The 24,464-nt window shown below is 39.2% G+C and overlaps 4 protein-coding genes across 4 annotated transcripts; all 4 read right to left on the reverse strand.

The window, feature by feature from the left end:
- Nucleotides 1-3,045: 3,045 nt before the first annotated feature.
- On the reverse strand, nt 3,046-4,933 carry LOC147275903 (prunin 1 Pru du 6-like). Its single transcript, XM_086254031.1, has 4 exons — nt 4,636-4,933; nt 4,267-4,550; nt 3,537-4,190; nt 3,046-3,459 (listed from the first exon to the last, which is right to left on the reverse strand). The coding sequence occupies exons 1-4, from the start codon at nt 4,931-4,933 to the stop codon at nt 3,046-3,048; spliced, it is 1,650 nt and encodes a 549-aa protein (XP_086110157.1).
- Nucleotides 4,934-8,234: 3,301 nt separating this feature from the next.
- On the reverse strand, nt 8,235-10,089 carry LOC147275904 (prunin 1 Pru du 6.0101-like). The gene is made up of 4 exons (XM_086253903.1): nt 9,795-10,089; nt 9,426-9,706; nt 8,705-9,358; nt 8,235-8,627 (listed from the first exon to the last, which is right to left on the reverse strand). The coding sequence occupies exons 1-4, from the start codon at nt 10,087-10,089 to the stop codon at nt 8,235-8,237; spliced, it is 1,623 nt and encodes a 540-aa protein (XP_086110029.1).
- A 1,776-nt stretch (nt 10,090-11,865) lies between these two features.
- LOC147275905 (patellin-6-like) lies at nt 11,866-13,987 on the reverse strand. The gene is made up of 4 exons (XM_086254961.1): nt 12,937-13,987; nt 12,743-12,867; nt 12,493-12,634; nt 11,866-12,392 (listed from the first exon to the last, which is right to left on the reverse strand). The coding sequence occupies exons 1-4, from the start codon at nt 13,783-13,785 to the stop codon at nt 12,105-12,107; spliced, it is 1,404 nt and encodes a 467-aa protein (XP_086111087.1). The 5' UTR covers nt 13,786-13,987; the 3' UTR covers nt 11,866-12,104.
- A 640-nt stretch (nt 13,988-14,627) lies between these two features.
- On the reverse strand, nt 14,628-24,343 carry TTN8 (Structural maintenance of chromosomes (SMC) family protein). Its single transcript, XM_086253548.1, has 18 exons — nt 23,541-24,343; nt 23,081-23,317; nt 22,266-22,499; nt 21,536-21,777; nt 21,131-21,397; nt 20,627-20,897; nt 19,977-20,103; nt 19,749-19,856; nt 19,538-19,645; nt 19,315-19,454; nt 18,664-18,753; nt 18,361-18,569; nt 17,612-17,781; nt 17,306-17,415; nt 16,840-17,219; nt 15,944-16,195; nt 15,297-15,524; nt 14,628-15,191 (listed from the first exon to the last, which is right to left on the reverse strand). Exons 1-18 carry the CDS (start codon nt 23,976-23,978, stop codon nt 15,143-15,145), a joined length of 3,660 nt encoding a protein of 1,219 aa, XP_086109674.1. The 5' UTR covers nt 23,979-24,343; the 3' UTR covers nt 14,628-15,142.
- Between the last annotated feature and the right edge of the window lie 121 nt (nt 24,344-24,464).

The following is a 24,464-nucleotide window of genomic DNA, read 5'->3' on the forward strand; positions in this document are numbered from 1 at the left end:
TAATAAAATTATGTAGACGCGTCCTCATCGAGACCATAAACCTCCCTCTGGAAATCGATTAATTCGTCCATTATCGAATGACATTAATTTAAGTGATCTATATATCGGTCAGCTCTCTTCAGTCTGAATTGTTGATGTTGAGCATGACAACTTGTTTATGGGATACATTGATCGATATGGCTTTTCAGATTAGAGCATTTGACCTTGATCGAGCATATATGGTGATTAAGAGTGTGACTCTTTCATTATTCAAAATAAAGCATTTCTTTCTTTGGTCCATGCTTTCATTGCATTATGGTTATGTGAATTCTTATTTATCACTTGCTTCTTTGTAATTTGTGAACCTTGTTTGCTTTCAAACAGACAAGCATGAGTTAAATTCTAATTTGTAAATGTATACTTGTTTATCACCTTGATCGACAACAACTTGTGCTTAATTAATTCCGGAATAATTAAAAGAACAATAAATCAGTTAATGAATAAATCAACTCCATCTAAATCAATTCCTAAAAATTTGTCCAAAAAACCTCATATATAGTAATAGCAACAAAGGTTAGTTTAGTAAAGGGAAAGGAAGTGTTTTAGTAAAAAACAATACAAATTCTAACATGTCATGATTAGTTTGTTGATGTTAAAAACTGTCAAAGACTAGAATTATAATTAAAAAGACACAAATTTTGAATCAAATAATTAGACAGACCACTGGGAACGAACCTAATATTCCATGTTAGAGATTTTGCTGCTAGGTTCTTCAAACTGAATTATGGACTCTTTTTCAATGCATGGTCTCATGCATAATTCTCATATGAGTGGTTAACCTTGCTTCCATGCACCCTTACTATTATAGTTTGATCAACATTGCCACCACCATATATCAAGTTTATCGTCGATTGAACATGGTGATTGGTGGCTGATGGTCTGCTAGCTACCTAGCTTCTGAATTTGGATATATTTAGGCTACTGGCTACATTAGCGTGCAATTGGTTGCTCCCTTGCCTCTATTAATATATATAGAGGGCTGCTATTTGCACACCATCTTTTTTCTTTTTGCACACCCTTATTAAAAAAAAAAAAAAAAAAAGACTATACAGCCCCTTCTCTTTCAAGTTTTCCCTCCCTCAGCCCAGCCCCTTCTCTTTTTTCTCTCGTTCACACCCCCCTTCCCCTGTTTTTTTTTCTTCTTCTTCTTCAACCCTCCCCTAGCCAGCCCCTCCACCCAACCCACCTAGCCCCTCAGCCCCTGCACCGACCCCCCCAGCCCCTGCACCACCAAAACACCCACCACCACCACCTTCTTCTTCCCCCTACCTAAGCCAAAACAGCCACCACCACTACCACATTCTTCTCTCTCTCTCTTCTCGCCCAAACAAATAGCAAAAAAAAAAAAAAAAGGTTGGCAGGTGGTTTGGCAGACCAGTGCCGAACCCGTCGGTTTCGTTCGACAGGTAACCGCCGAACAAACCTGGTTCGTTCAGTGGGTACATGCCGAACGAAACAGCCAGGTTCGGCACTGGTCTGCCGAACCTGCAATTTTTATTTTATTTTTTTTAAGTTGGTGTTGCAGGGGAGAAGGAGGTGCTGCAAGGAGGAGAGAGAAATACGAGGGTCGGTGCTGCGGGGAGGAGAGAGAGAGAGATAGAGGTGATCGGGTGAGGGAAGGAGAGTGGGAGTGAGATGGTCGGTGAGGGAGGGGATGGGAGGGTGGTTGTCGGGGTGGGTGAGGGAGGGGGAGGGGCTGCGATGGCAGAGGCTGAGGGAGGGGCTGGGCTGGTTTCAACATTTCTCTTTTTTTTTTTTTTGTTCTTTGTTTTTTTTTTTAATTTAAAAATTCACATTTGGAGTGGGGTGTGTAGTGTTTGGATTAGGTGGGTGTGTAGTGAGAAATTTTGGTGAGATTAATGAGGTTGGGATATTTTGGTAATGGGAGGGGTGTGTAAAAGAGAAATTTTAATTTTTAGAAGATGGTAGGAGGTGTGTAAGAGAAAAATGTATGCAAAAAGAAAAGAAAAAAAGGTGTGCAAATAACAGCTCTATATATATTGCACATCTGTGGCCCATGCGACGGCCCAGGGCCCATTTTTAAAGGGCTCCAAATTTATATATAAAATAAAATAATCCTACAAAATTGAGAAGGGGAAAATGAGTCGTTGTTTTACACATTTTAAACAAAAAAAAACGTTGTTATTCAGACCTTAATACTAACAATTTTAATGTTTAATATTAGAAAACTAGAATGTAGTAATGTTCCTTTTCAGACCTTCATTTATGCACGCATTCTATCTTTCTCTCTCACCCATTAATACTAACAATTTTAATGTTTAATATTAAAAAACTAGAATGTAGTAATGTTCGTTTTCAGACCTTCATTTATGCACGCATTCTCTCTCTCTCTATTTTGATTTCCTCTCTTATGTCTTACTCTTCTCTGTTTAATCTTCTCTTAACTCAAAAATGTAATATCTCAAATTAGGGTTTGAATGAAATTAGGGCTCAAATATATGTTAAAAAAGAAATCTAAAATGTATGATTGCTCTAGTTCTCAAATCTTACTCAATTCTTTCAATATCATCTTAGATTTTTTATATTAACTGTAATTTTGTTTTTTTTTTTTTGTCAATTATTAATTTTCATAAATTGAGAGAAAATTCTATTGAAATTCTTTTATATTTAATGTAAGAATCAGTGTACATAATTTAGATTTGATGTAAAAAAGGGACCAATTCTAAATTTTGCCCGTTCTTTGCTGTTTAGTATGATACTAAAGATGAATTTCACTGTATTAAGGTAAAAAGAAGTGAAAATTCATAAAGTTAGTAAAAGGGAAAATTATTACTTGCATAAGATAAAGATTACATGTAGTAGTGTTATTCCCTCTATCAGTAGCTACACAACTAGATCTCCTTTTACAAAAAGTCATACAAAAAGTCATATAAGACCATTTTATTTATTTATTTATTTATCTCATCCCTTGCTTACTTAGTACCATAACTAGCATTAACCAAAACAAAACCAAAAAGACTACGTGCCGCATTATGCATGATTCATTTATGCGATAGCCCATCTTGACCTGTCACGAGGTGAGGAAGAACTCTGCTGTGATGCGCTCAAAGCAGTGGTCTCCTGCCTGTTGTACTTGAGCCTCCTTGCCTGCTCCCGATCAACCTGGTAGGCGTTGGCAATCACTTCATCGGGAAGTGCCCGCAAGACGGAGGTCCTGCCGGCCAGAGTGTTGATCACGGCTTTGTCCTCAGTCTTGAAGGCCACGTACTCGAATCCCTGGTTGCCGGCTTTGTGCAACACAGCATGGTTGTGTGGCACAATGTACAGCTGTCCCTCGCGGACCTCGTCGTCCAAGATGGCCTCACCTTCGTGGTTCACCACCTGGACCCTCGCACTTCCTCTGATCACGTAGAACACTTCGTGTGCAAGCAGGTTCCAGTGTGGGCTGTAGATAGCATTCTGCATGCAAAATAATAATCAATTATTTAATTAAGCTCATTTATTATCAAATCTAAGTCATTGTGCTAATTACTCACGTTGTAGAAGAAACCTCTCTCGGCGCTGAGGCCGAGCCACCTAAGGATGGGCAAGTTGTTGCTGTTGACGAAGTTGATGCGACCGGCTTGGGGAGTGAACACGTCAGCGCTTGAAGCTTTTCCAATGTTTTCTTTGATCCTCAAGTTGCAGAATGTCTCCTCAAGGCCGTTGTCACGTGATCCCCGGGACTCCTGCTGGCGTCCTCCTTGATGTCTTCTCTGCTCGCGCTCCCTCTGCTCTCTCTCCTGCTGTTGTTGCTCCTGTTGTGGGTCACGTGACCTGGGAGGGTGGACGAAGTCGAGGCGTCCCTTCACTCTCACGATTTGGTTCCTGTTCTGGTCGTTCTGGCCCTGGATCTGCTTTGCGGTTTCGCTGTCGACATTAAGAGCCTCTGCGAGGAGTTTGGTGTCGAAGCCAGCGAAGATGTTGTTGTTTGACTTGCCTTGTTGCTGTCTTTGTCTCCTATCTTGCTCGCGTTGGCGATCTTGTTCTCTCTGCTGCTGTCCACGCTCGCCCCTCGGGCTTTGGTCATGGTCTCTTTGCTCACGGTCTTGGTCTCTCTGCTGCTCGCGCTTGTGTTGCTGCCTTGAACCTTGGCGCCCTTGCTGTTGTTGCTCAAACTCGTCTTGTGGGTTCCCGGCAAGATAGAACCTCTGCACATATTACATGTACAAATTATTATACAAGTAAGTAAGTAATTAATTAATTAGTGATTAATCTGTTACGTACTCTTGGGTTACTGTCGAGCTGGTTTTGGTCGTTGCTGGTGTCAAGAAGGGAAACGGCAACAAGCTCTTGGTCGCCTTCGTTGTAAGACCAGTAGGCAACTCCGGCAGGGATTGCGATGAGGTCACCCTCCCTAATGCGGCGGATCTTCTGGTGGCGGTCTAGTTCCTCGAATTGCTGTCGGCCTTCTTGTTGTTGTTCCTGTCGACGGTCTTGGTCCTCAGATTGCTGAGATTCTTCGAATGTCTCAGGACATCCAGGGAATACAGTCCCTAGAATACCCCTACCTGCAAGTGCAATTTAATTAAAAATAATTAGGATTATTCAATTGGAGGTTGTTTTCAATATTAATTCTTATGTTATTAAATATACCTTTTACAATGTAAATGAGCTGAGGAGCGTTAGAGTAAGAAGGCAAGTGGAGGCCGTTTTGTTCAATGGTGACTCGAACGGCGGCGACACCAGCACACTGGAAGTCGTCGTCGTTGTAGTTCCAGGACTCGATCTGACCTGCTTCGGACTCAATGCGGTTGTCGGGTTCGCGGGCTTGGAGCCTGTTGAGCTGGCACTCATTCTGCTGCTGCTGCTGAGATTGCTGCCGATTTGCTAAGCAGCCATGGAAGAGGACAAGTACGCAAAGAGAAATAGAGAGCGCTAAACACTTAGCCATATTGTTTGATATAAAAGCTACTACTTCACTAGTTGATGTGATGCGGCGAGTAGAAGGTACGTGTTGTATTTATAGGAGGGAAAAGCTTTAAACATTGAGACACGTATCAAATTGTGTGTAAGGAATCTGTAGCCATTCTTCGGTTTGCATGGCTATGGAGATTGAAATGCTTACACCTCACTGTCTTTTAGGGCAGGTGGCAACCATTATTGGCTGCAGCTGAAGTAAACGTTACAGCCTTTGAACCTGGTCCAGATACAGAGCAAAGTGAAGGAATCCGATGATCTGCTGAAAGGCGTTTAATTAATGGGTAACGTAAAATTAAATTTACTACCAATAATCCTTACCATGTTTCCCTGAATATACGCATGGTGAAAAATTATTAAGAACTCTGAAATATACTTTCTGATGTTTTTTGGTCATAATATATTTTTTAATTCATCATTCTTATTACATCCTTTTAATTAAGTCAAAATAATATGGAACTTTTGGCCTGAAATCTTTACATTCTAAGTTTCTAACCTATGAATTAAACTTTTTTTCTAAGTGTAAACTATTCATAACCCTCTATTTAGAACTTAATTATTTCAAAACCTTCTCCTTTAATATAATTAATTCAAAACCCCAAATAACCTACGTGAACTCTTCCAAAACCCTAGTCAACTAACACTCAGCTAAATTTGACTTTTTTTTAATATTCATATTATAACCCTAGGTTATTCAAAATTAATTTCCAATATACTCTCTCATTCTCACTCTCTCTCTCTCTCTCTCTCTCTCTCTCTCTCTCTCTCTCTCTCTCTCTCACATTCCTGCATCATCTTTCTTCGGTGCGTGTGGCGTTGTCCGGCGACGGTTGCCAGCGAGACCACCACCATCAACTTTATCTCTCTCTCTCTCTCTCTCCTCTTCCTCCCTCTGTCATTACTCGCCCCGAATCATGACCAAACAACCCAGATCGCCGCGACTCCGATCGGTGGTGCTCGCTGGTGATCTGCTTTTTTGGGCGGAGTTGGAATGCCAAACCACCCAAGCCTTCTTCCTCTCAACGTCCTGAGCACGATGGTGTGCTCGGATTCTCCATTCGATCAGCCACAGCGGCAGATCGAAGCCACAAAGGTCGCGGCTTCTCCGTCGGCGATCTGCCTTTTTCGGCGGAGTTGGAATGCCAAACCACCCAAGCCTTCTTCCTCTCGACGTCCTGAGCACAATGGTGTGCTCAGATTCTCCATTCGATCAGCCACAGCGGCAGATCGAAGCTACAAAGGTCGCGGCTTCTCCGTCGGCGATCTGCCTTTTTCGGCGGAGTTGGAATGCCAAACCACCCAAGCCTTCTTCCTCTCGACGTCCTGAGCATGATGGTGTGCTCGGATTCTCCATCCGATCAGCCACGACGGCAGATCGAAGCCACAAAGGTCGCGGCTTCTCCACCAGCGATCTGCCTTTTTCGGCAGCCATTTCCGACGAGTCAGGTACCTATCTTCTTCACTTCGTTGTGCTCTTCAATTATATGTATTTGGATTGGTCTAATTGTTGAAGAAACAAGAAAACCCTAATCAAACCTCACGACCACTGCGGCTGCTCCACCACGAGTGATGGCGATTAAAACCTTATTTTATTCATTCTTTAGTGCATGAAAATTCAGTTTCTTGCATGGGTAGGGAACTTTAAGCCTACATTTATTGATTAAACAGTTTCAGTTCGTGAAACATGAGTTTTAAATGAATTTTGAATGAAATTATGGTTCTGAAATATGATGAATCAAATTTGCAGGTAGAAACAGATCGAGGCAGTGGCGACTGTCGTGTACTTGTCGCGCGTGAGGTGATCGGATGACGTTGTCTAGTTGTAATTTTTTTTTAATTAAGGTGTAATTGCATTTTAGTGAAGGTGTAATTGTTTTTTAATTAAGGTATAATTGCATTTTAATCAAGGTGTAATTGTTTCATCACTTAATTCAGTTTCAATAAGTGAATTCATAACTGAATTATGCAATTCATTGTAACTGAATTTCTGAAATTCAGTTTCAGTGTAATTGAATTCTTGAAATTCAGTTTTCAGTGTAACTGAATTCTTGAAATTCAATTTCTTGAAATTCAATTTCAGTGTTTGATTTAATTTTTAGCGAAATATTGACTTTTAACAAAAACTTCAATTCCAAAAAAAAAAAAAAAAAACAGTTTCATCAAAATTCAGTTACACTGATGTCAGCACGTGTTAGCATGTGTCAGCGCGCGTCAGAAGGATAATTTAAGATTATAAGTTATAGGGGATTTTGAAAGAGTTTCTAGATGGGTGGGGGTTTAGGCAAATTTTTTAGGTGATTAATTAGGGGGTTTAAAATTTTTCTAATTTGTTAGCATCTTTAATTATTAAGAAGAAGTAAAACTAATTAATAGAACAGATCGAGTTCTAGCAACACCAACTAGATGATCAAGAATAGCAAGTTTACAAGAAGGCGGATTGTTAAGGTAGAGATTAATCCCAATTCGAATGAATGACTGAAACTGGCAAGGCTATATAGACATAATTCTTATTTCTATATATATATATATATATATATATCAATCAATTCGCATGAGCAATCAGAGTTTGACACCTCTCTGCATGCCAAAATAAGAGAGTCGAGCGGATGATCGACAAGTAATCCCAACATTCAAGATCAAATTGATAGCGGCAGAAGATCGAGTCCATTTGTACCTTTAGTTTCAAATTTCAAATTCTTAGTTTATAGAGCAACTCCTATATATATTCTCTGCAGTTAGGACGTCTCCACAGCCCAGGTTAGCTGCAAATTAAGCAAGAAATCCAAGCTCCAATATATCTTATATATCCTCGTGTTATAATGATATAGCATCTTTTAAAGGGAGAGAGATAGAGACATAAAATGAGAGAAAGAGAGTGAGAAAAGAGAGAGAGTCAATGAGATGTCATGTGGTATAAGGGATAGGTAAGTTCTTCAATTAGTTATATATGTTTTTTCTTTATGGCTCCCAGCATTTATCCCAAATCAAAGATTAATTTCATTGTAGGCAAAATTAAAGAAGAGAAAATTAATTCATAATTAGAAAGGATATTTCATTAAATTACTAGCATAAGATAGATTACACGTAGTAATTATTCCTTCAGTAGCTACACGACTCGATCTCATCTTACAAAAAAGCCTTATAAGACCATTTTTATTTATTTATTATTGATCTCAACCCTTGCTTACTTGGTACCATAGCTAGCATTAACCAAAAAAACACTACGTGCCGCCGCATTACAGTTTTTACGTAATGATCATTTTACATGCATTGACTTATGCAATAGCCGATCTTGATCTCTGCTGTGATGCGCTCAAAGCAGTGGTCTCCTGCCTGTTGTACTTGAGCCTCCTTGCCTGCTCCCGGTCAACCTGGTAGGCGTTGGCAATCACTTCATCTGGAAGTGCCCGCAAGACGGAGGTCCTGCCGGCCAGAGTGTTGATCACGGCGTTGTCCTCCGTCTTGAAGGCCACGTACTCGAATCCCTGGTTGCCGGCCTTTTGCAACACCGCGTGGTTCTGTGGCACAATGAACAGCTGTCCCTCGCGGACATCGTCGTCCAAAATGGCTTCACCTTGGTGGTTCACCACCTGGACCCTCGCGTTTCCTCTGATCACGTAGAACACTTCGTGTGCGACCAGGTTCCAGTGTGGGCTGTAGATAGCATTCTGCATGCAAAATAATAATCAATTATTTAATTAAGCTCATTTATTATCAAATCTAAGTCATTGTGCTAATTACTTACGTTGTAGAAGAAACCTCTCTCGGCGCTGAGGCCGAGCCACCTTAGGATGGGCAAGTTGTTGCTGTTGAGGAAGCTGATGCGACCGGCTTGGGGAGTGAACACGTCAGCGCTTGAAGCTTCTCCAATGTTTTCTTTGATCCTCAAGTTGCAGAATGTCTCCTCAAGGCCGTTGTCACGTGATCCCCGGGACTCCTGCTGGCGTCCTCCTTGATGTCTTCTCTGCTCGCGCTCCCTCTGCTCCCTCTCCTGCTGTTGTTGCTCCTGTTGTGGGTCACGTGACCTGGGTGGGTGGACGAAGTCGAGGCGTCCCTTCACTCTCACGATCTGGTTCCTGTTCTGGTCGTTCTGGCCTTGGAGCTGCTTTGCGGTTTCGCTGTCGACATTGAGAGCCTCTGCGAGGAGGTTGGTGTCGAAGCCAGAGAAGATGTTGTTGTTTGAGTTGCCTTGTTGCTGTCTTTGTCTCCTATCTTGCTCGCGCTGGCGATCTTGGTCTCTCTGCTGCTGTCCACGCTCGCCCCTCGGGCTTTGGTCATGGTCTCTTTGCTCACGGTCTTGGTCTCTCTGCTGCTCGCGCTGGTGTTGCTGCCTTGAACCTTGGCGCCCTTGCTGTTGTTGCTCAAACTCGTCTTGTGGGTTCCCGGCAAGATAGAACCTCTGCACATATTATATATAAAATTATTATACAAGTAAGTAATTAATTAGTGATTAATCTGTTACGTACTCTTGGGTTACTGTCGAGCTGGTTTTGGTCGTTGCTGGTGTCAAGAAGGGAAACGGCAACAAGCTCTTGGTCGCCTTCGTTGTAAGACCAGTAGGCAACTCCGGCAGGGATTGCGATGAGGTCACCCTCCCTGATGCGGCGGATCTTCTGGTGGCGGTCTAGTTCTTCGAACTGACGTCGGCCTTGCTGTTGTTGGTGTCTTTGTCGACGGTCTTGAGATTGCTCAGGCTCTTCGAATGTCTCAGGGCACCCAGGGAACACAGTTCCTAAAACACCCTTACCTGCACATGCAATTAAAATGAAAATGAATATTAATTAATTGGAGGTTGCATGTTTTTATTTTTATATTAATTAATATTACAATAGTACCTTGGACGACGTAGATGAGTTGAGGAGCGTTGGTGTAGGATGGCAAGTGGAGGCCGTTTTGTTCGATGGTGACACGAACGGCGGCGACTCCAGCACACTGGAAGTCGTCCTCGTTGTAGTTCCAGGACTCGATCCGACCCGCTTCGGACTCGACGCGGTTGTCGGGTTCGCGGGCTTGGAGCCTGTTGAGCTGGCACTCATTCTGCTGCTGCTGAGATTGCTGGCGAGCTGCTAAGCAACCATTGAAGAGGACAAGTAAGCAAAGAGAGAGAGAGAGCGCTAAACACTTAGCCATTGTTTGATATGAAAGCTACTACTTCACTCACTGGATTGAGGTGAAGCGGCGAGTAGAAGGTGTTGTATTTATAGGAGGGAAAAGCTTTGGCCACTGAGACAAGTATGAGATTGTGTAAGGAATCTTTGGCCATTTTTCTGTTTGCATGGCTATGGAGCTTGAAATGTGAACACCTCATTCTGTCTTTTAGGGCAGGTGGCTTTTGGTTTCGGAGAAGATACAAAAGATGTGCATGCAGTGTTTTTGCCATTATCGTCTGCAACTGCAATGTATTTCACTGCTTGAACCTGGTCCAATATAGGGGAAAGTGAAAGGATTCAATGCTAAATTGTCCTTTTGGAAAAGTAAATTATTGATTACTTCCCAAACTTGAATTTTTTTTTTTTTTTTTTTATATGTGACATAACATAATAGTATTATCAATCTATTTAATGTATACCGGTGCTCATGCCTTCATAAATATATATTGAATTAATTATAGTAATAGTTCACATAAATTATACCCTGAGTATCACTTTAGTTCATGAATTTTATTTTTAAATTTTTGAGTGCATGAACTATTGCACAAGTATCACTTTAGTTCATTTTGTAACTTCTGTTACATTTAATTTCCATCCAAAACACCTATGTGTACAAAGCATGTGAGCCAAATTTGAAGGTATTCACACCTCCTCCAACATCTCATGTGAGCCTATTTTCTTCCATTTCCCTCCTGATGTTGTCCATTGAAACTTCCAGCAGCAAATTGCCGCACAATTATAAACAAACAAGCAAACAAATTTCTTTTTATCAAAAACACCAAACAAATAAATTTCTGTATGAAAAAAAAAGAATGAGTATTTTGTTTTAATTGGTTGTGAGGAAGAGAAAGAGGCACACTGCAATCACCTTACACTTACAGGACCTATATATAACTATAATTGATGCATCTATTTTCAGTTTAGGTACCATCAATCAAAGTTGAAGATTAATTGCAATTGACATATGACTATATGAGCTCAATTGATAGACACCAACTATTATATATTTGCAGTTTAAATAGTGCAAGAGACACCAACTATATATTATTCTAATTTTATAAATCTCAATTGATCGATATGATTGCATTTTATATATTCATTTTCGTGTTCACATCAATTGGTGGTAAAAATGGAAATATTAGTTGATATCTCTAATATTATTGTTGCAGTTGAGCAATTTTTTTTCTTTTTTGATCTAACATTCTTTACTTTCTTTTATTATTAAATGGGCGGAAGAATTGTTTATTTTTATTTTATCTGAATAGGAAGAAGAATTTGAACTCGAAATTCACTACGACTACAAACCCCACGTCTAGCATTCCTCCTTTCAAAAGCCCAGCGAGACATGTTAAAGGCAGATTGAAAGCATAGGGACTGCAGCCCACCACAAAATCAGTGTCAAAGCCCAAATAATTTAAACAACACCAAATACAAATCAAGCGCACCCAAAAGCCCAATAAAATCCTTATCTATCCAAGCCCAGCACAGCAGTCATCTCCGTATAAGTTTCTTTGCCAAAGAAATTTTGATTCGATCATTAATTACATTTAATTATAATATATATATAAATATATGGTGCTATTTTCACCATTCAAATCCTATTTAATCAAAGTTGAAAACATTATGCCATTAATAATATTTGAATAAACAGTTGGTCATACTTGTATATAAGTAATGTTCAATCAGAAAAAAAATAAAAATAAATGAATAAAGGTTCTAAGAGTAATGTTGGGTAAATATGTTATACGTAGCAAATTACTTTCTGAAGCACTTCCAAATTTCTAATTGCCCAATAAAGGGCAGAAGCATTTAATGAATATTAGAGAATTATTGTACAAATTAAAATAAAAGAATCTGCATGTTCTGTATAAATGAATTAAGGATCAAACCTCTCTCACAGTACTGGCATCATTAATTGGAGAGCTTCAGAATTTGAAGAAGGATCAATAGCACAAAATAATTAAGCTTCAGAGAATAATTAGTGAGAGGTAGTAGCTATCTAGCTATTTCTTTAAGATGATGCATGTACATGGGGATTGTAGGTTTGGCTTTAGACCTGTAGAGAACCCTTTTGTTCTTGAAGGTCCAATTCTCAAGGGTCATCACTATCTTCCCAGGTTCACTAATATAGAAGGAATTTCTAACACTCTCTCCCTGCCCCTGCATTCTCTTCTTGTCTTGCAGGAGGATCTTGTAAGACCCTTCATCATCAGGAACAAACTCTTCCTTGTAGTACAAGTCCCATCCCACCACTGTTAGGTCCCACACCATTGTCAACCCATCCTATAAATTATACATGTACACCCCCAAAATCCATCTATTAATTAAACAGCATTCAACTCAAGAAATGCATGCATCAAAGTTAACTGTTGTTTTTAAGTACCTCAGCAACTGGGATTTCAATTAAGCCAGTTGTGTTTGCTCTGACTATGGCCTCTGATGCTTTGTCTTCTGGGGTAAAGTCCTCATCTTGCTCTCTTCTGAGACCACCATATTGAACTGGGAGTTCTTCTGGTTCTATAAACCTATAATTTTTGAAAAAGTTCCCATTAGAGAGACAGAGGAGAAGAAATTACCAATTCAAATACTAATGAATGAATTTAATCCATATAGTTAGTGTTAATTAATCTCACTTGAGAAGGGTCTTTGTAACGTTTGAGGGCCTGGCAAAGACAAACTTCTTTTTGGTTGTGTGACTAAGTAACCGTGACCTGAGCGCATGGACCACATAGTACCAAATTGGTGCATTTATAACAATCTGCAAATTAAATTTAGTCAAGAATTAGCATTATATGCACTCATACAAATTAATTACTTACTTACTTACAATCTTTTTAATGAGCTCGGGATAATTGTCCTGAAGCAAAAGCAGAGATTTGTTGCTAAGAGAACGAAGCTCCTTCATTTCAGGCCCTGGTGTGTTCTTCAAATCTGTAATCTGAACAATGGAGTCCACCCCACCATTCTTGAAGCTGAGCTTCTTGATGCCCTTCTCCATGAACTGAACCCTCCACCTCAAGTACTCCTGGCGCTTCTGGTCCGACCCAAATGTCTTCTTGTACAACTCCTTGTCCTTGAAAGGCCCATAAACAGTGTAACACAAAGGGTGACCCTCTTTGTCTTTGCTACCAATGAACACCACATTTTCAAGATTAGACCCCAATTCCAATTCCTCTTCAAGAATGTGATCGGTTTTGTACTCCCTTCGCCATCTCAGCGTCCTCCTGAGCAACTCAAACGCATCATGGACCTTGAAATCTCTGGCCCTCAAGAACTTGAGGAGCACAATGTCGGTGCCCTGGTGGCCTTTACTGGGAAATAAAGGCACAGCCCAGAGGGTAATCTCCTTGAGTTGGTCACTTTGCCTTGAGCTATCTTCTTTGGAAAGTTTCTTGCTGGGTTTCCCGAAAAGATAGTTCCCGAGAATCGCATCTTCGACCCTGCAACGGAGTTCCAGCAGGGCTTTCTTCTTCTTCTGCTCCATTTCCAAAGAAGCAGCAGCTGAGATTTCATCGTCCTCCTGGTCTTGAACTGCGGATTCGAAATCTTCTGGGTCGCTTTCTTCATCTTCCAGCTGCTGGGTCTTTTCATTTTCATTGGGTGTTTGATCTCTGTGCTCTCCTCCCTCATCATCATCCTCATTCTCGTTGTGGGTCTTCTCATTTTTCTCCGTCATTGTTACCTCCAAGGGTAATCAGAATAATCTAGGGCAGCCAGAGCTTCCGGAGAGCTGAGTTATATCGATGGTGCTGAGATTCAATGGATGGAGAGAGAGAGAGAGAGCAAAGACGAGGTTTTTGTTGATTCGGTTTTTCTAAACCTCAAGCTGGAAGAGAGGCTTGTGGGACGATGATGAACCGTTGGTTGCCTGGCGCCAAATTTAGGTTTTGTGTGTGTGTGTGTGATGTGGGTTTAGGTTGGCATAGAGTGGCTTGTTGATTCTTTTCTTCCAGAGAAATTAGTATTACAAGTGCTTTAACAGTTAACAACTGATCTGATCTGGCTGGCATGGAATTAGTGGCTCTAATCTTATGTGGGGATGGAAGATTAGGTGAATAAGTGGCGTTTCATTGTGAAGAACTAGAATTAGTTTTGAGCTTCTCCCACTCTTATATTAAGGTATATAAAAGTATAAAAAAGTTGGCTCTGTTATGGACCTATGGTTTTAGGTTAACCAGCACAATATAACAAGTGAAAAAGTTGAGGGAAGTTTTTGGGTTTTGTTTTTAGGTTTTTTCTTCAAAATTAAAAAGAGGTGAAAAATATGAGAAAAAGGAACAAAAAGAGGAGAGAGAGAGAGAGATGAGGACAAAAGTAAGGAAATTATAAAAAAAATAAATTAAAATTATCTAAAATGTTTTAAGTTTATAATTTTTATTCTATAAATTAAAACATTCTATATATTTTCACTCAAGGACGAAAAATCCCTATGTGAATTATCAGCGAAATGGTGAGAGATCTTGTACTTTACCAACAACAAAAGAGCAGAGTACCATCTACATGTAGGAAAACAATCACAAATGGTGCAATAGGTTACAAGTTATGACTTATGATTGGTTCAGTTTCAATTTGTTCTTGATGCATATTGCAAAGAGTCAACTACGTCCCCAACCTACTATGGGGTACCCAACAAATTAAATTAAGAAAAAAATAAAAAGTAAAAGTGCAGTACATTAACACCAACTTTGGTTGAGACAGCTTCATGCAACTTATACTGCACAGCTGAATGCTGGAGAGACCGAGTAGGATGCCCGAAATTATCCTGCATATTCTGGGAAGCTGATTGCTTTGTCTTGCCCTGTCTCCAAATAAAACATGCCCGAAATTATCCTGCACATTCTCGGAAGCTGATTGCTTTGTCTTACCCTATCTCCAAATAAAACATAACCCACGCTGATTTTTACATGCCTAATAGAGAGAAGAATCTAACTGTTGAGCCCCACAAATCTTGTAATCATATATACAGTGATTTCAGGAATGCGAGCAAACTGATCTCTATCTACATATCCAAACTGCAGCCTGTAGTAGCTGTATCACGACTCCCGGTATTTAGTCAGGTCAAATGTAAGAGTTTTTGAACAGCTGCAATAAAACAAGCACAGTTATCGCATTACTAAACCCATGTAAATGAATCATGAAAATTTGCCCAAGTAGTTATGGATATTCCTATTATCGCGTGAAGCTCACCTCCACTCGCAGTCCCTGTAAACCCCAACCAAAGCTTCAGCCTTGTCATAGAAACTATCTTTTAGAGATATTACAATACTCTGGAAACCACTGCCTCCATCAGCATCCTGGTTACTCCTGGCTCCTTCGCAAGACTTCGAACGGATGAATCCAGCAACCTTAGCAACGTTTAAGTTATCCAGTGCAGCATCAACTTCATCCAGTATAAAAAATGGTGAAGGCCTATAACTGAAACCATTCATAAAGGAAAGAGAAGAACTATTAGTTACTGGAACTAATTTGCACAGATTAAAAGAGTAAAGGGTAAAGTACAAATGCTGAACAGAGTTTAGCAATTAGAGAGCAAGGAAGGCGAAAAAACCTACTCTTCCAAACAGGTGAAACAGTCCCGAAAGGAATTTTCAAGTTGAATATTAGAAAAAGAAGCAAATGGTTAATGTCATATTTCATTAAATCAATCTTAAAATATCTGGTCAATGGCATTTAGAATTGTGCCAGAAATTCCATGGTCCACGACCCAAATTTACATAGTAATTGAAAACATGTAATCTCCATAACTGCTGCAAGTTCCACCCAGAATATTTCATGCGTGACCATCTTTGTGTAAAGGTAAAACGTAAAAACTATTCTACTCTTTTAAGACATACCTGTGTATAGAAAAGAGTAACGCCAATGCCGCAACAGTTTTCTCTCCACCAGATAATTGTTCCATATCACGAAAGCGCTTTGTTGGGGGCATAGCAGTGTACTTGATACCATGTAAAAATGGATCATCTTCATTTTCTAAATTTAAATAAGCCGTGCCACCAAGTGGATGTGTGTTGCTCTTGGTGAGTTGTTTGTATATCTTATCAATATTACTAGAAATATGGTTGAAGGCATCCATAAACAACTCATACCTGCATTGACCAAAATAAACCTAGCTGCATTAAAATCAAATGCCAGTACATGGTCTTCTTAGATCTGAAAACCAAGGCAACTTGAAATCCTTTCCTAGATCTGAAAGCCATTATGCCTCTAATTAACCTGTACATCTATTCTGATTGTTGCTCTTGGTGACTAGTTTGTATATCCTATAAAAAGAATCCTTATGATGGCTTTCATAACTGCTGCATTGACCAAAATGAAATGGAGGCTTAGAACTGTTGGAAACTCTAGGATTTCAATCTTAATATTGATGACACTTTGATGCTTTATGGTTCATCCAAAATCCCATTCCTACAGACATAACATTTCTCCACTAGTCTAAGAAAAGAATATATTTTGGTAGAATGGAAAAATGGCTATCTAATATGGAAGCCTGAGGATCCTAAATAAGTTGGTCATGCTGTTTTAAGTGACCATAAACATCTCTTAGCAAAACAGAATATTATGTCAATCATGTTTTTTTTGAAGAGAAAACACAAGTTTACTATCTTAATAAATATAGACAAGCAGTGGACAAGTCCACTACAGCATAAACAGAATATTGTGTCAACCATCTTTAATAATCTGAAATATAATTAATTAGAGGATCTGCTAGTAGTATAGAAGCAATTAATACCTCTTCTGCTTAATTGAGTTAAACAGATCAGCTTTTTCCTTCTCTTCTTTTCTGGCCACTTCAAACTCTTCAGTTACGGCTCTTTCCTTTTCTTTTAGAGCCTCATATTGGTCCAGGGCCTTCAAATTTGGAGCTGTTCTTTCAATTTCTGATATTAGGGCATCCATTTTTTGCTTAAATTCCATATCAAGTTTATCCCGTTCAGAAGACCTTCTATCCTGCAAATGGGACCTATTTAACTGACTAAAATCAAAAACTGGGCCTGTTGTGGAGGATTCAGTGTCCATTGGGTCTGAGATGGTGGGAAGGCTTATGTGTTCTAGTTCACATTTCTCTACTATTTCCTGCTTCTGTGAACTTAGTTGCTCGATCTGTGTCTCCTGTAACAAGAGAAAAACATGTGTAGGGCTTGTACATGCACCTATAACAAGGTACACAAGTGGTAAAAGCAAAAGTAATTCCCAACCTTAGAATTTATCTGTCGATTAAGTTTTGATACACTTGTTGTAGCTGTAGAACTCCGCTTGTTCCATTCTTGGATTTCCTTCTCGCACCCTTCTGACTTGGATTTCCATTCTATAGGAATAGGTTAAGTCAAAAATAATAAAAAGATAATGGAAGAATAAAAGGCTTGCTTACTAGTTTGAATAACTTAAAGATACGACAGAGAAAAACAACTATAGAATTAAATCTCAAGAAGCTGAATGCATGGAATCTTCAGAATTTAATTTGTCAAAAAATAATATTTTACCATGCCAAACCATTATCATACCTTGAACTTCTTCCTTCAATTGAAGGATCTCACCAGAAGCTTTTTCTGCTGCTGACTTGGCTTCAGCCTCTTTCTTCTGAACCCGTTCTAAGTCCTTTTGTAAGTTACTAATAGAAGATTGGAGTTCTTTAATTCGTGATTCCATGTCTCGATTTTGCTCGTACTCTAACCTGAAAGCATCAAACAAAACAAAAAAGTTGAGAAAATTGAGAAGATTGCTTGAATTTGAAAGTTGAGTATACTTTAAGAATCTGTTTTGGTTCTGAAAAGATATATGAAATGAGTAAAATAAAATTCAAACTGGTTCATATTGACTTTTTTTTTGTTGATTTGTGCATGTTGCATTTTTCGTTATTGAAGATGGCTACTCAACCCAAACAATTAAGCCATAAGAAAATGATATCTACTTGGACAGGTTTGGTTTGAGATTAAGCTGAACCAAATGAATTCATGCATAACCCTCCTAATAACTGATCAGTGGAAGAGCAGAAAATCGACTCAACGACTGGTCCAGTAGTTGAAGTTTGTCGGACATTTCACAGACGTGTTAGATAAACATAAGCACAATCTTAGAATGCATATTCATATATTTGTATCCATTTTCAAATTAGATACCTACATGCATGCCTGCAATATACTACACACATGTCACGTGTGTCAAAAATAAAATGAGATTACCAACAAACAGAGCAGTAAAATTGACAGCAACGGAGAAATGAAATGGAGGGTGTGCGGGAGTGAGGGCATACTGGTATTTCAACTTTGACAGCTGGCTACTCAAATTAAGCCTCTCTTCAGCCATATATTGGGAAGTCTTCAGTTGATTTTCTTCGTACTCACGAATGTTTGCCACCCCAACAGATTTACTGAAATCTTTGTAGATTCTGTCAACAATTTCATTTATCCTCTTATCCAGCTTATTGATTTCTGTGCTCCGCTTATCTACAGCTTGTTTCAACTGCAAGATTAATTTTAAACTGTTGGAACTACTCGTGTGAAATTAAAAACTGCAATAAACTAGACGAAGAGCCTAGTCATCATCATTAAAATACCTTCAGAAGTTCAGGACTAATACGATCAATCTCTTCTTTTATATTCTGCCTCTCCCGCTTTAAGTTTGCAAGTTTGTCCTTGATGCTTTTCTGCGAAAAAAGTTTCTTATTTGTCAATCCACCACAAGGCATCATTATACAAGGCATAATCAAGAAATAGAATGTAAAATATTTAGTGAAATAATAGGCACAGCCCAAAACAGAAAGAAAGAAAAAACTTACTGATCTCAAATATTTGAAACCAACAAAACCATACCTTTCCCCCATTTTTATATCTAAGATAGTATTATTTGTTAAACCATACACCTTAACACATGTAGCATTAGATCTAACTTTCAGCCTTCATCTTCACCTCTGGGTGAGTAGGGAGTATGGACCAAGTTACTCCATACCAACAATATCTAAAGATCAACTAAATTCTGCGCACTCATGTTATGCAAAAACCCCAAACCATTTTCAAAATGTAATATGAAACAATTCTATATCAACCCCTAAACAAGAAATATGAAAAGTCGGTACGAATACACAAGTAAATACCTATTGCCACCATACTTAAAGCTCCAAAGGATTATAAACTATCAATTTGAAACCAGTCAGAGAAACCTTGATTTATAGAATGGAAGAGCAAAATGAAATATTCACTGAAGTTACCTTCTCAATCTCTGCATACTGGATCTTCTTTTCAAGTCCACTAATTCTGCCAGTTGTTTCGGACTCTTTTAGCTGCATCTCTCTGATTGATCCAAGATCTTCCAGCTCTGACTCAAACTGTTCTTTCTTCTTCTTCAGTCCTAAAGAGAAAAAACAGTAAAGCCACATCCAACACCCAAAAATTTCAAAAGTTTATTAAATAAAAAAAACAGTCAAAGCCAACCTTCAATTTTTTTATCATCCCATTGTTTTGACCTTGCTTCCATTCCACCACTGGTACCACCAGTCATCGTGCCGGATTTTGAGAGCAGAATTCCATCAACAGTTACAACTAATTTAAGTGGGAAAGACAAAGAAATATAACTCCAGCTTAATATAAACATGATTTATTGACGCAGAATATGTAATCAATAACAAATATAGAAACTAAGTACCTTTGAACCTCTCACCACTCCAGCTTAGAACCTTAGCCTCATCAAGTTCGTCACAAACAAGAGTATTTCCAACCGCATAAATAATTGCCTTCTCCAAGGTAGGATCAAATGTGTGGTTGTTAAGTCCACAAACTAATAGCATCTCATTTGAATTTAAATTAAAAAAGTTACAGCTTTTCTTACAAATGAAAAACATATAAAAAGTAGAGGCAAGCATTCATAAAGGATATTGGATTACATCAAAGATCAACTTTGCAGTACCACCTAAGGTGCGCAATCTCTCCATTACTGGTTTTACACGAACAGACTCAAGAGGTATAAATGTCTGAGGAGGAAGCCTTTGTTCTTTCAAATACTGCAGAGACACAAAAGGATCAGTAACATAATTGCATTCACATAATTCACAATTTTAGTCAACCCCATGAACCCAATATTCGCTGGCCAAGAAACCAACGAAAAACCCAGTTTCATGAGATATTTAATATTCAAACACATACAACTAACAGCTATAGTTACATTCTACATAGAACATAAAGAAAACAGAAAAATATAATTTTACTTCTCCTATCATCCATTTTCTTTCTTTTCAGTGGTTGTTTAAAGAATCTCACTAAAACGTTTAAGTGAAGGGATGATAATAGAATGTGAGGCCTGTGCTCAGCCCACAAGATGAAGTGCCCTCAAGTCTTCAGTATACAAACAGATCTTAACACAGTAGGCTAGTTGACAGCTTCATTATGCATCATGCACACTTAGAGGTCATTCACATTTAACTACCAGTAAAAGTATGAAAGCAATATGCTGATACTTGATGTCAACAATCTAATGTAGAGAAACACACAATGAAAGGGGGAAAAGGTTATAAGACCGTATAGCACCTTGATGCATTCCTTTCCTGTTTGTTCATCCTTAACCACAACTGCATCCATAAATTTACCCATTGCAACAGTAACAGCAAGGTTATACTTCTTTTGTGTTGGCCTACAGAGATCAGTCATGCGACCATGGACACCGTCAAACAGGCGTTTGAGAGTCTCAACTGCCTGAGACAACCTGGCATCCCTCTCATTCTCATATCGGTCAGCCTTCAATTCACGTAGTTGCTTTTCTATTTCATCAATCTTTGACTTCAGATTTTCATGTTTTTGTCTGTATGCACCCAAATAAATGACAATGGTAAATATAAAATTCAATGCATATTTTGTTTCGTCTTGTAAAATATAAAACAAAAAACACATTAGAAAACATTTAATCTAATGAAAAAATAGGGAATAGGTGGCACCAAGATACACCTTCCAGAGCCTCAATGAAATATATTAATGCAAGGAGTTCCTTTGACTTCTAAAAAGCCTCAACCAAAGCATACAAGTGAGTTAAATAACCTGGCATGCAGATGTGTCTTCTGCATCTCATGCAGTTCATTATTCAGATTTTTAACTTCATCTCTATGTTTTGCAGAATTTTCTTCAATTTTTTTCTGCCTTGTTAGAATTTGTTCCTTCTGTGAATCCAGTTCATGCTCCCGACTTTTCAACTGTTGAAGATTTTCTTCCAAATTCTTTTGAGCTTCAAGATCAGCATGTTGTTGCCTATCCAGAACCTCTTTCTCATCTCTTAGCTTTGCAGTTTTCATCCCAGCATCCTCCTTGCTGCAACATCAAAATTCAAATGACAATTTAGAACGAAACCCTATACAAAGCACTATGGTAAACTGAAGGTAATTTAACAAGTCCATGAAGAAAAGAAAAGGACAGGCAGGACATGCACGCACACACAAACACACTTACATTCTAAAATATTCCCTTAATTCAGTATCGTCTAACTTCAGTTTTTCACCACCACTCTCTCGACCTTTTTCATGCAAATCCTCTAGTTTTGCGGTCAGATCCTTTAAGTCCTTCTGCAGCTCCTTTATATGGTCTTTATGTCTCCTCCTTTCTTGTTCTTTCCTAGCAAGCTCCTTCTCACTTTTCTTGATTTTTGCATTTATACGAGACATTTCCTCTTTCAGTTTCAGAAGCTCAGGTTGCTGCAAACAGGAAAAACCAGATCAAAAGATCCACAAAAAATTTCGCTCTTGATCATGAAGAGGATACTTAAAAGGCAACAGATTAAAATGGCAACAAAACCAGCAATATATCACCAATATCCAAGGACCATACACATTCCCCCGACGTAAAATATCAGTACATGAGTGCAACATAACACCAACTGCATTAAATGCTCATCTGACGACTAGCTGCATCTATATAATATATGCCACAGTGTGTCAAATAACCAAACACATTTATACTAGACATTTAGGTTGTACTAACACTGTTTTGCTGCATTAAGTTAAATGTAAAACTGAGAAGGTTCCCCGTTCAACTACTATGACCTATTTGGTCATCACCATTTTTAAGCCTCAGTTGTTTAAAGGTCCAACGAAGACCAATTCAGCTCCAAATGCCAAACTCATCTTAATGAACACAGATCTCAAGTGAATTATCTATCTCACACTGATGCCAAGAAACTCACACTTTTGTCGAGTTTATTACTTCTCTCAGCAATCTTCTTTTCCCATTGTGCAATCTCTTTTAGATATTTTGCATTTTCCTTCTTCTTTTTGCTAACTTCTTGATGAAACTCATCTAGTTCCTGCATAACTTGTTGGCGGGTTCTCTTTTCCGCTTCAAGTTCCTCAGTCAACTTTGTAATATCTTTCTCTATGTTGAACAACTGCCATAAAAAATGTTCTCTCTTCAAGGATTTCTGCAAGAAAGAATAAATATGATCATATTATTAGCATAAGACAACTGTTAGAAATTCTGAAACAGAATATTCAAATAAAGTACATAAAACTATTGAACATGTACAAGAAACAGACTTCAAGACCAAAATTCTGCATGGAGAAAGTTTGAGAAATCCAGGAATTCCTCGTCGTGCCTATATTGGGTTCTCTCTGGATGTGTGTGTCTGCGTGCACACTAACATATGAGTAAAAGGCAGTTATTTTGTGTGTGCGTGTGTGTGTGTGTGTGAGAGAGAGAGAGAGAGAGTTATAATCAAGGCCCTTTCAGCCTGCTCTTTCCTGAATTGCATAATCTCCTCGGAGCATGAGGAAGGTTCCTACACTGAATTCTACAATTTCCTCCAATTTAGTTGATATGTTTCATGCATATCTACCCTACATTATGTAAATCATCCCATTTCATGAAAGGCATTAATAAAATACATGCACATGCATGCATGCATGAACACATATGTAACCCATGTATGCATGCATATATATACACATAAGCAGCACAGACATGCATATACATCTAACATCAAAGAAACCACGAGATGCGCACCAATTGATCTTGCAAGTGAAGGTGTTTCTCAGCTTCCTCCTTCTGTTCTTTCTTTTGCTTCCTCTCCAGCACTATTGCTCTTTTTTTCTGATAAACAAGTGCTGATTTTTCTTCAGCTGTGCCTTTTTCTTCTTCGTATTTTTCATAGTCTCTCTTGAGTTCGTCAGACCCAGAGATCTGCTCGAGAAGTGCAGTGAGTTCCTTAGGATTTTTTGAGGCAATGGACTCCACATCACCCTAAAATAGAAAGAATATTGGTAGTTAGAAGTCAGGCCCAACTTCATTCTCCTCCAAATTCTCAGCTTCCAAACAAAACATACCCCCAAAAAAATAGTCTACTAAAAAAAATTGAAAAAGAAAAGCTTAAATTAGATTGAACAGACAAATTATAGGTCCTAATCTCACGTTACATATCAATAACAGTAAAAGCTAGAAGTAGTATTTGGTCCTTGAAATTGACCTGAAAGACGAGGAAATTGCGGGCCTTGACGAGAATTCCGAGGGACCTGAGCTTGGCATTGTACTCTTCCCACGACGCGGGTGCCCCGTCGATACGGTACTCACTGCCGCCGGAGCTGGTGATGGCCCTGGTGAACTGGAGCTCCGACCCGTTTGCCAGCTGGTAAACCAAGCGAACAAAGGCCCTGCGGCCCTTCTGCTCTTTCTCCTTGTCGTCGAAGGCGTAGATCAGGTCCTTCAACTGGGCCCCACGGAGCTGGCCCGTCCGTACGCCGAGCACGAAGCTTATAGCGTCCATGAGGTTGGACTTGCCGGAACCATTGGGCCCAATGATCGCCGTGAAGTCGTAGAAGGGGCCGATTGTTTGGAGGCCCTTGTAGGACTTGAAGTTCTCGAGCTCCAAGCGGAGGATTTTGCCCTGAGAGACCAGGGACGGCATGGCTGGTTGAAGCACCCTGGGGATTACTCAGATAAAAGTGGAGATTAGGGTTTGATCATGAACAATTGAAGCTAGGGTTTCTGCTGGAGTGGAATTTAGGGTTTGGGATTAGCGGAGGGCGGGAAGTGTTAATAGAGAGTAGAGATACTAAGTGAAGAGATTTTCCCGGAAAATGGAAACAGTTATTTTCCGGGAAAGTGGAGGGAAATTGGGGATCGAGAGGAGGTTTGGGGGTTTTGAGCGAATTGGCGGGAGAGGGAGTTTGCAGAAATGAATTAGGTTGTGCTACTGTTATGAATTAATAACCATGTTCCAAGAAGTCAAGTACAAACAGTCAAACACTACTACAACGAGAGTCGAGAGCACCAAGTCAAATTTTAACGATTTTCACTTCACAGTCTGAACGCTTGCGTATTGCGTCGTCCTACTCCTAATTTTTGGCATTGCATAATGCCAACATTCTTTGCATTTAGGTCCTTTTTATTG

The sequence above is a fragment of the Dryas octopetala genome, chromosome 8 (genome assembly GCF_963921425.1).
Source record: "Dryas octopetala chromosome 8, drDryOcto1.1, whole genome shotgun sequence".
In the NCBI taxonomy this organism is placed as follows: domain Eukaryota; kingdom Viridiplantae; phylum Streptophyta; class Magnoliopsida; order Rosales; family Rosaceae; genus Dryas; species Dryas octopetala.

Coding starts and splice junctions, on each gene's coding strand:
- LOC147275903 (XM_086254031.1), bottom strand. CDS start 4,933: ATGGCTAAGTGTTTAGCGCTCTCTATTTCTCTTTGCGTACTTGTCCTC. Junction 4,551..4,635: donor GCTCATTTACATTGTAAAAG/GTATATTTAATA, acceptor TTGCACTTGCAG/GTAGGGGTATTCTAGGGACT. Junction 4,191..4,266: donor AGCTCGACAGTAACCCAAGA/GTACGTAACAGA, acceptor TAATATGTGCAG/AGGTTCTATCTTGCCGGGAA.
- LOC147275904 (XM_086253903.1), bottom strand. CDS start 10,089: ATGGCTAAGTGTTTAGCGCTCTCTCTCTCTCTTTGCTTACTTGTCCTC. Junction 9,359..9,425: donor AGCTCGACAGTAACCCAAGA/GTACGTAACAGA, acceptor TAATATGTGCAG/AGGTTCTATCTTGCCGGGAA. Junction 8,628..8,704: donor AGAGAGGTTTCTTCTACAAC/GTAAGTAATTAG, acceptor TTTTGCATGCAG/AATGCTATCTACAGCCCACA.
- LOC147275905 (XM_086254961.1), bottom strand. CDS start 13,785: ATGACGGAGAAAAATGAGAAGACCCACAACGAGAATGAGGATGATGAT. Junction 12,868..12,936: donor CCGAGCTCATTAAAAAGATT/GTAAGTAAGTAA, acceptor TTTAATTTGCAG/ATTGTTATAAATGCACCAAT. Junction 12,393..12,492: donor TTGAAATCCCAGTTGCTGAG/GTACTTAAAAAC, acceptor TATAATTTATAG/GATGGGTTGACAATGGTGTG.
- TTN8 (XM_086253548.1), bottom strand. CDS start 23,978: ATGCCGTCCCTGGTCTCTCAGGGCAAAATCCTCCGCTTGGAGCTCGAG. Junction 20,898..21,130: donor AAGACACATCTGCATGCCAG/GTTATTTAACTC, acceptor GGGTGCATACAG/ACAAAAACATGAAAATCTGA. Junction 19,455..19,537: donor GGATGATAAAAAAATTGAAG/GTTGGCTTTGAC, acceptor TTTTCTCTTTAG/GACTGAAGAAGAAGAAAGAA.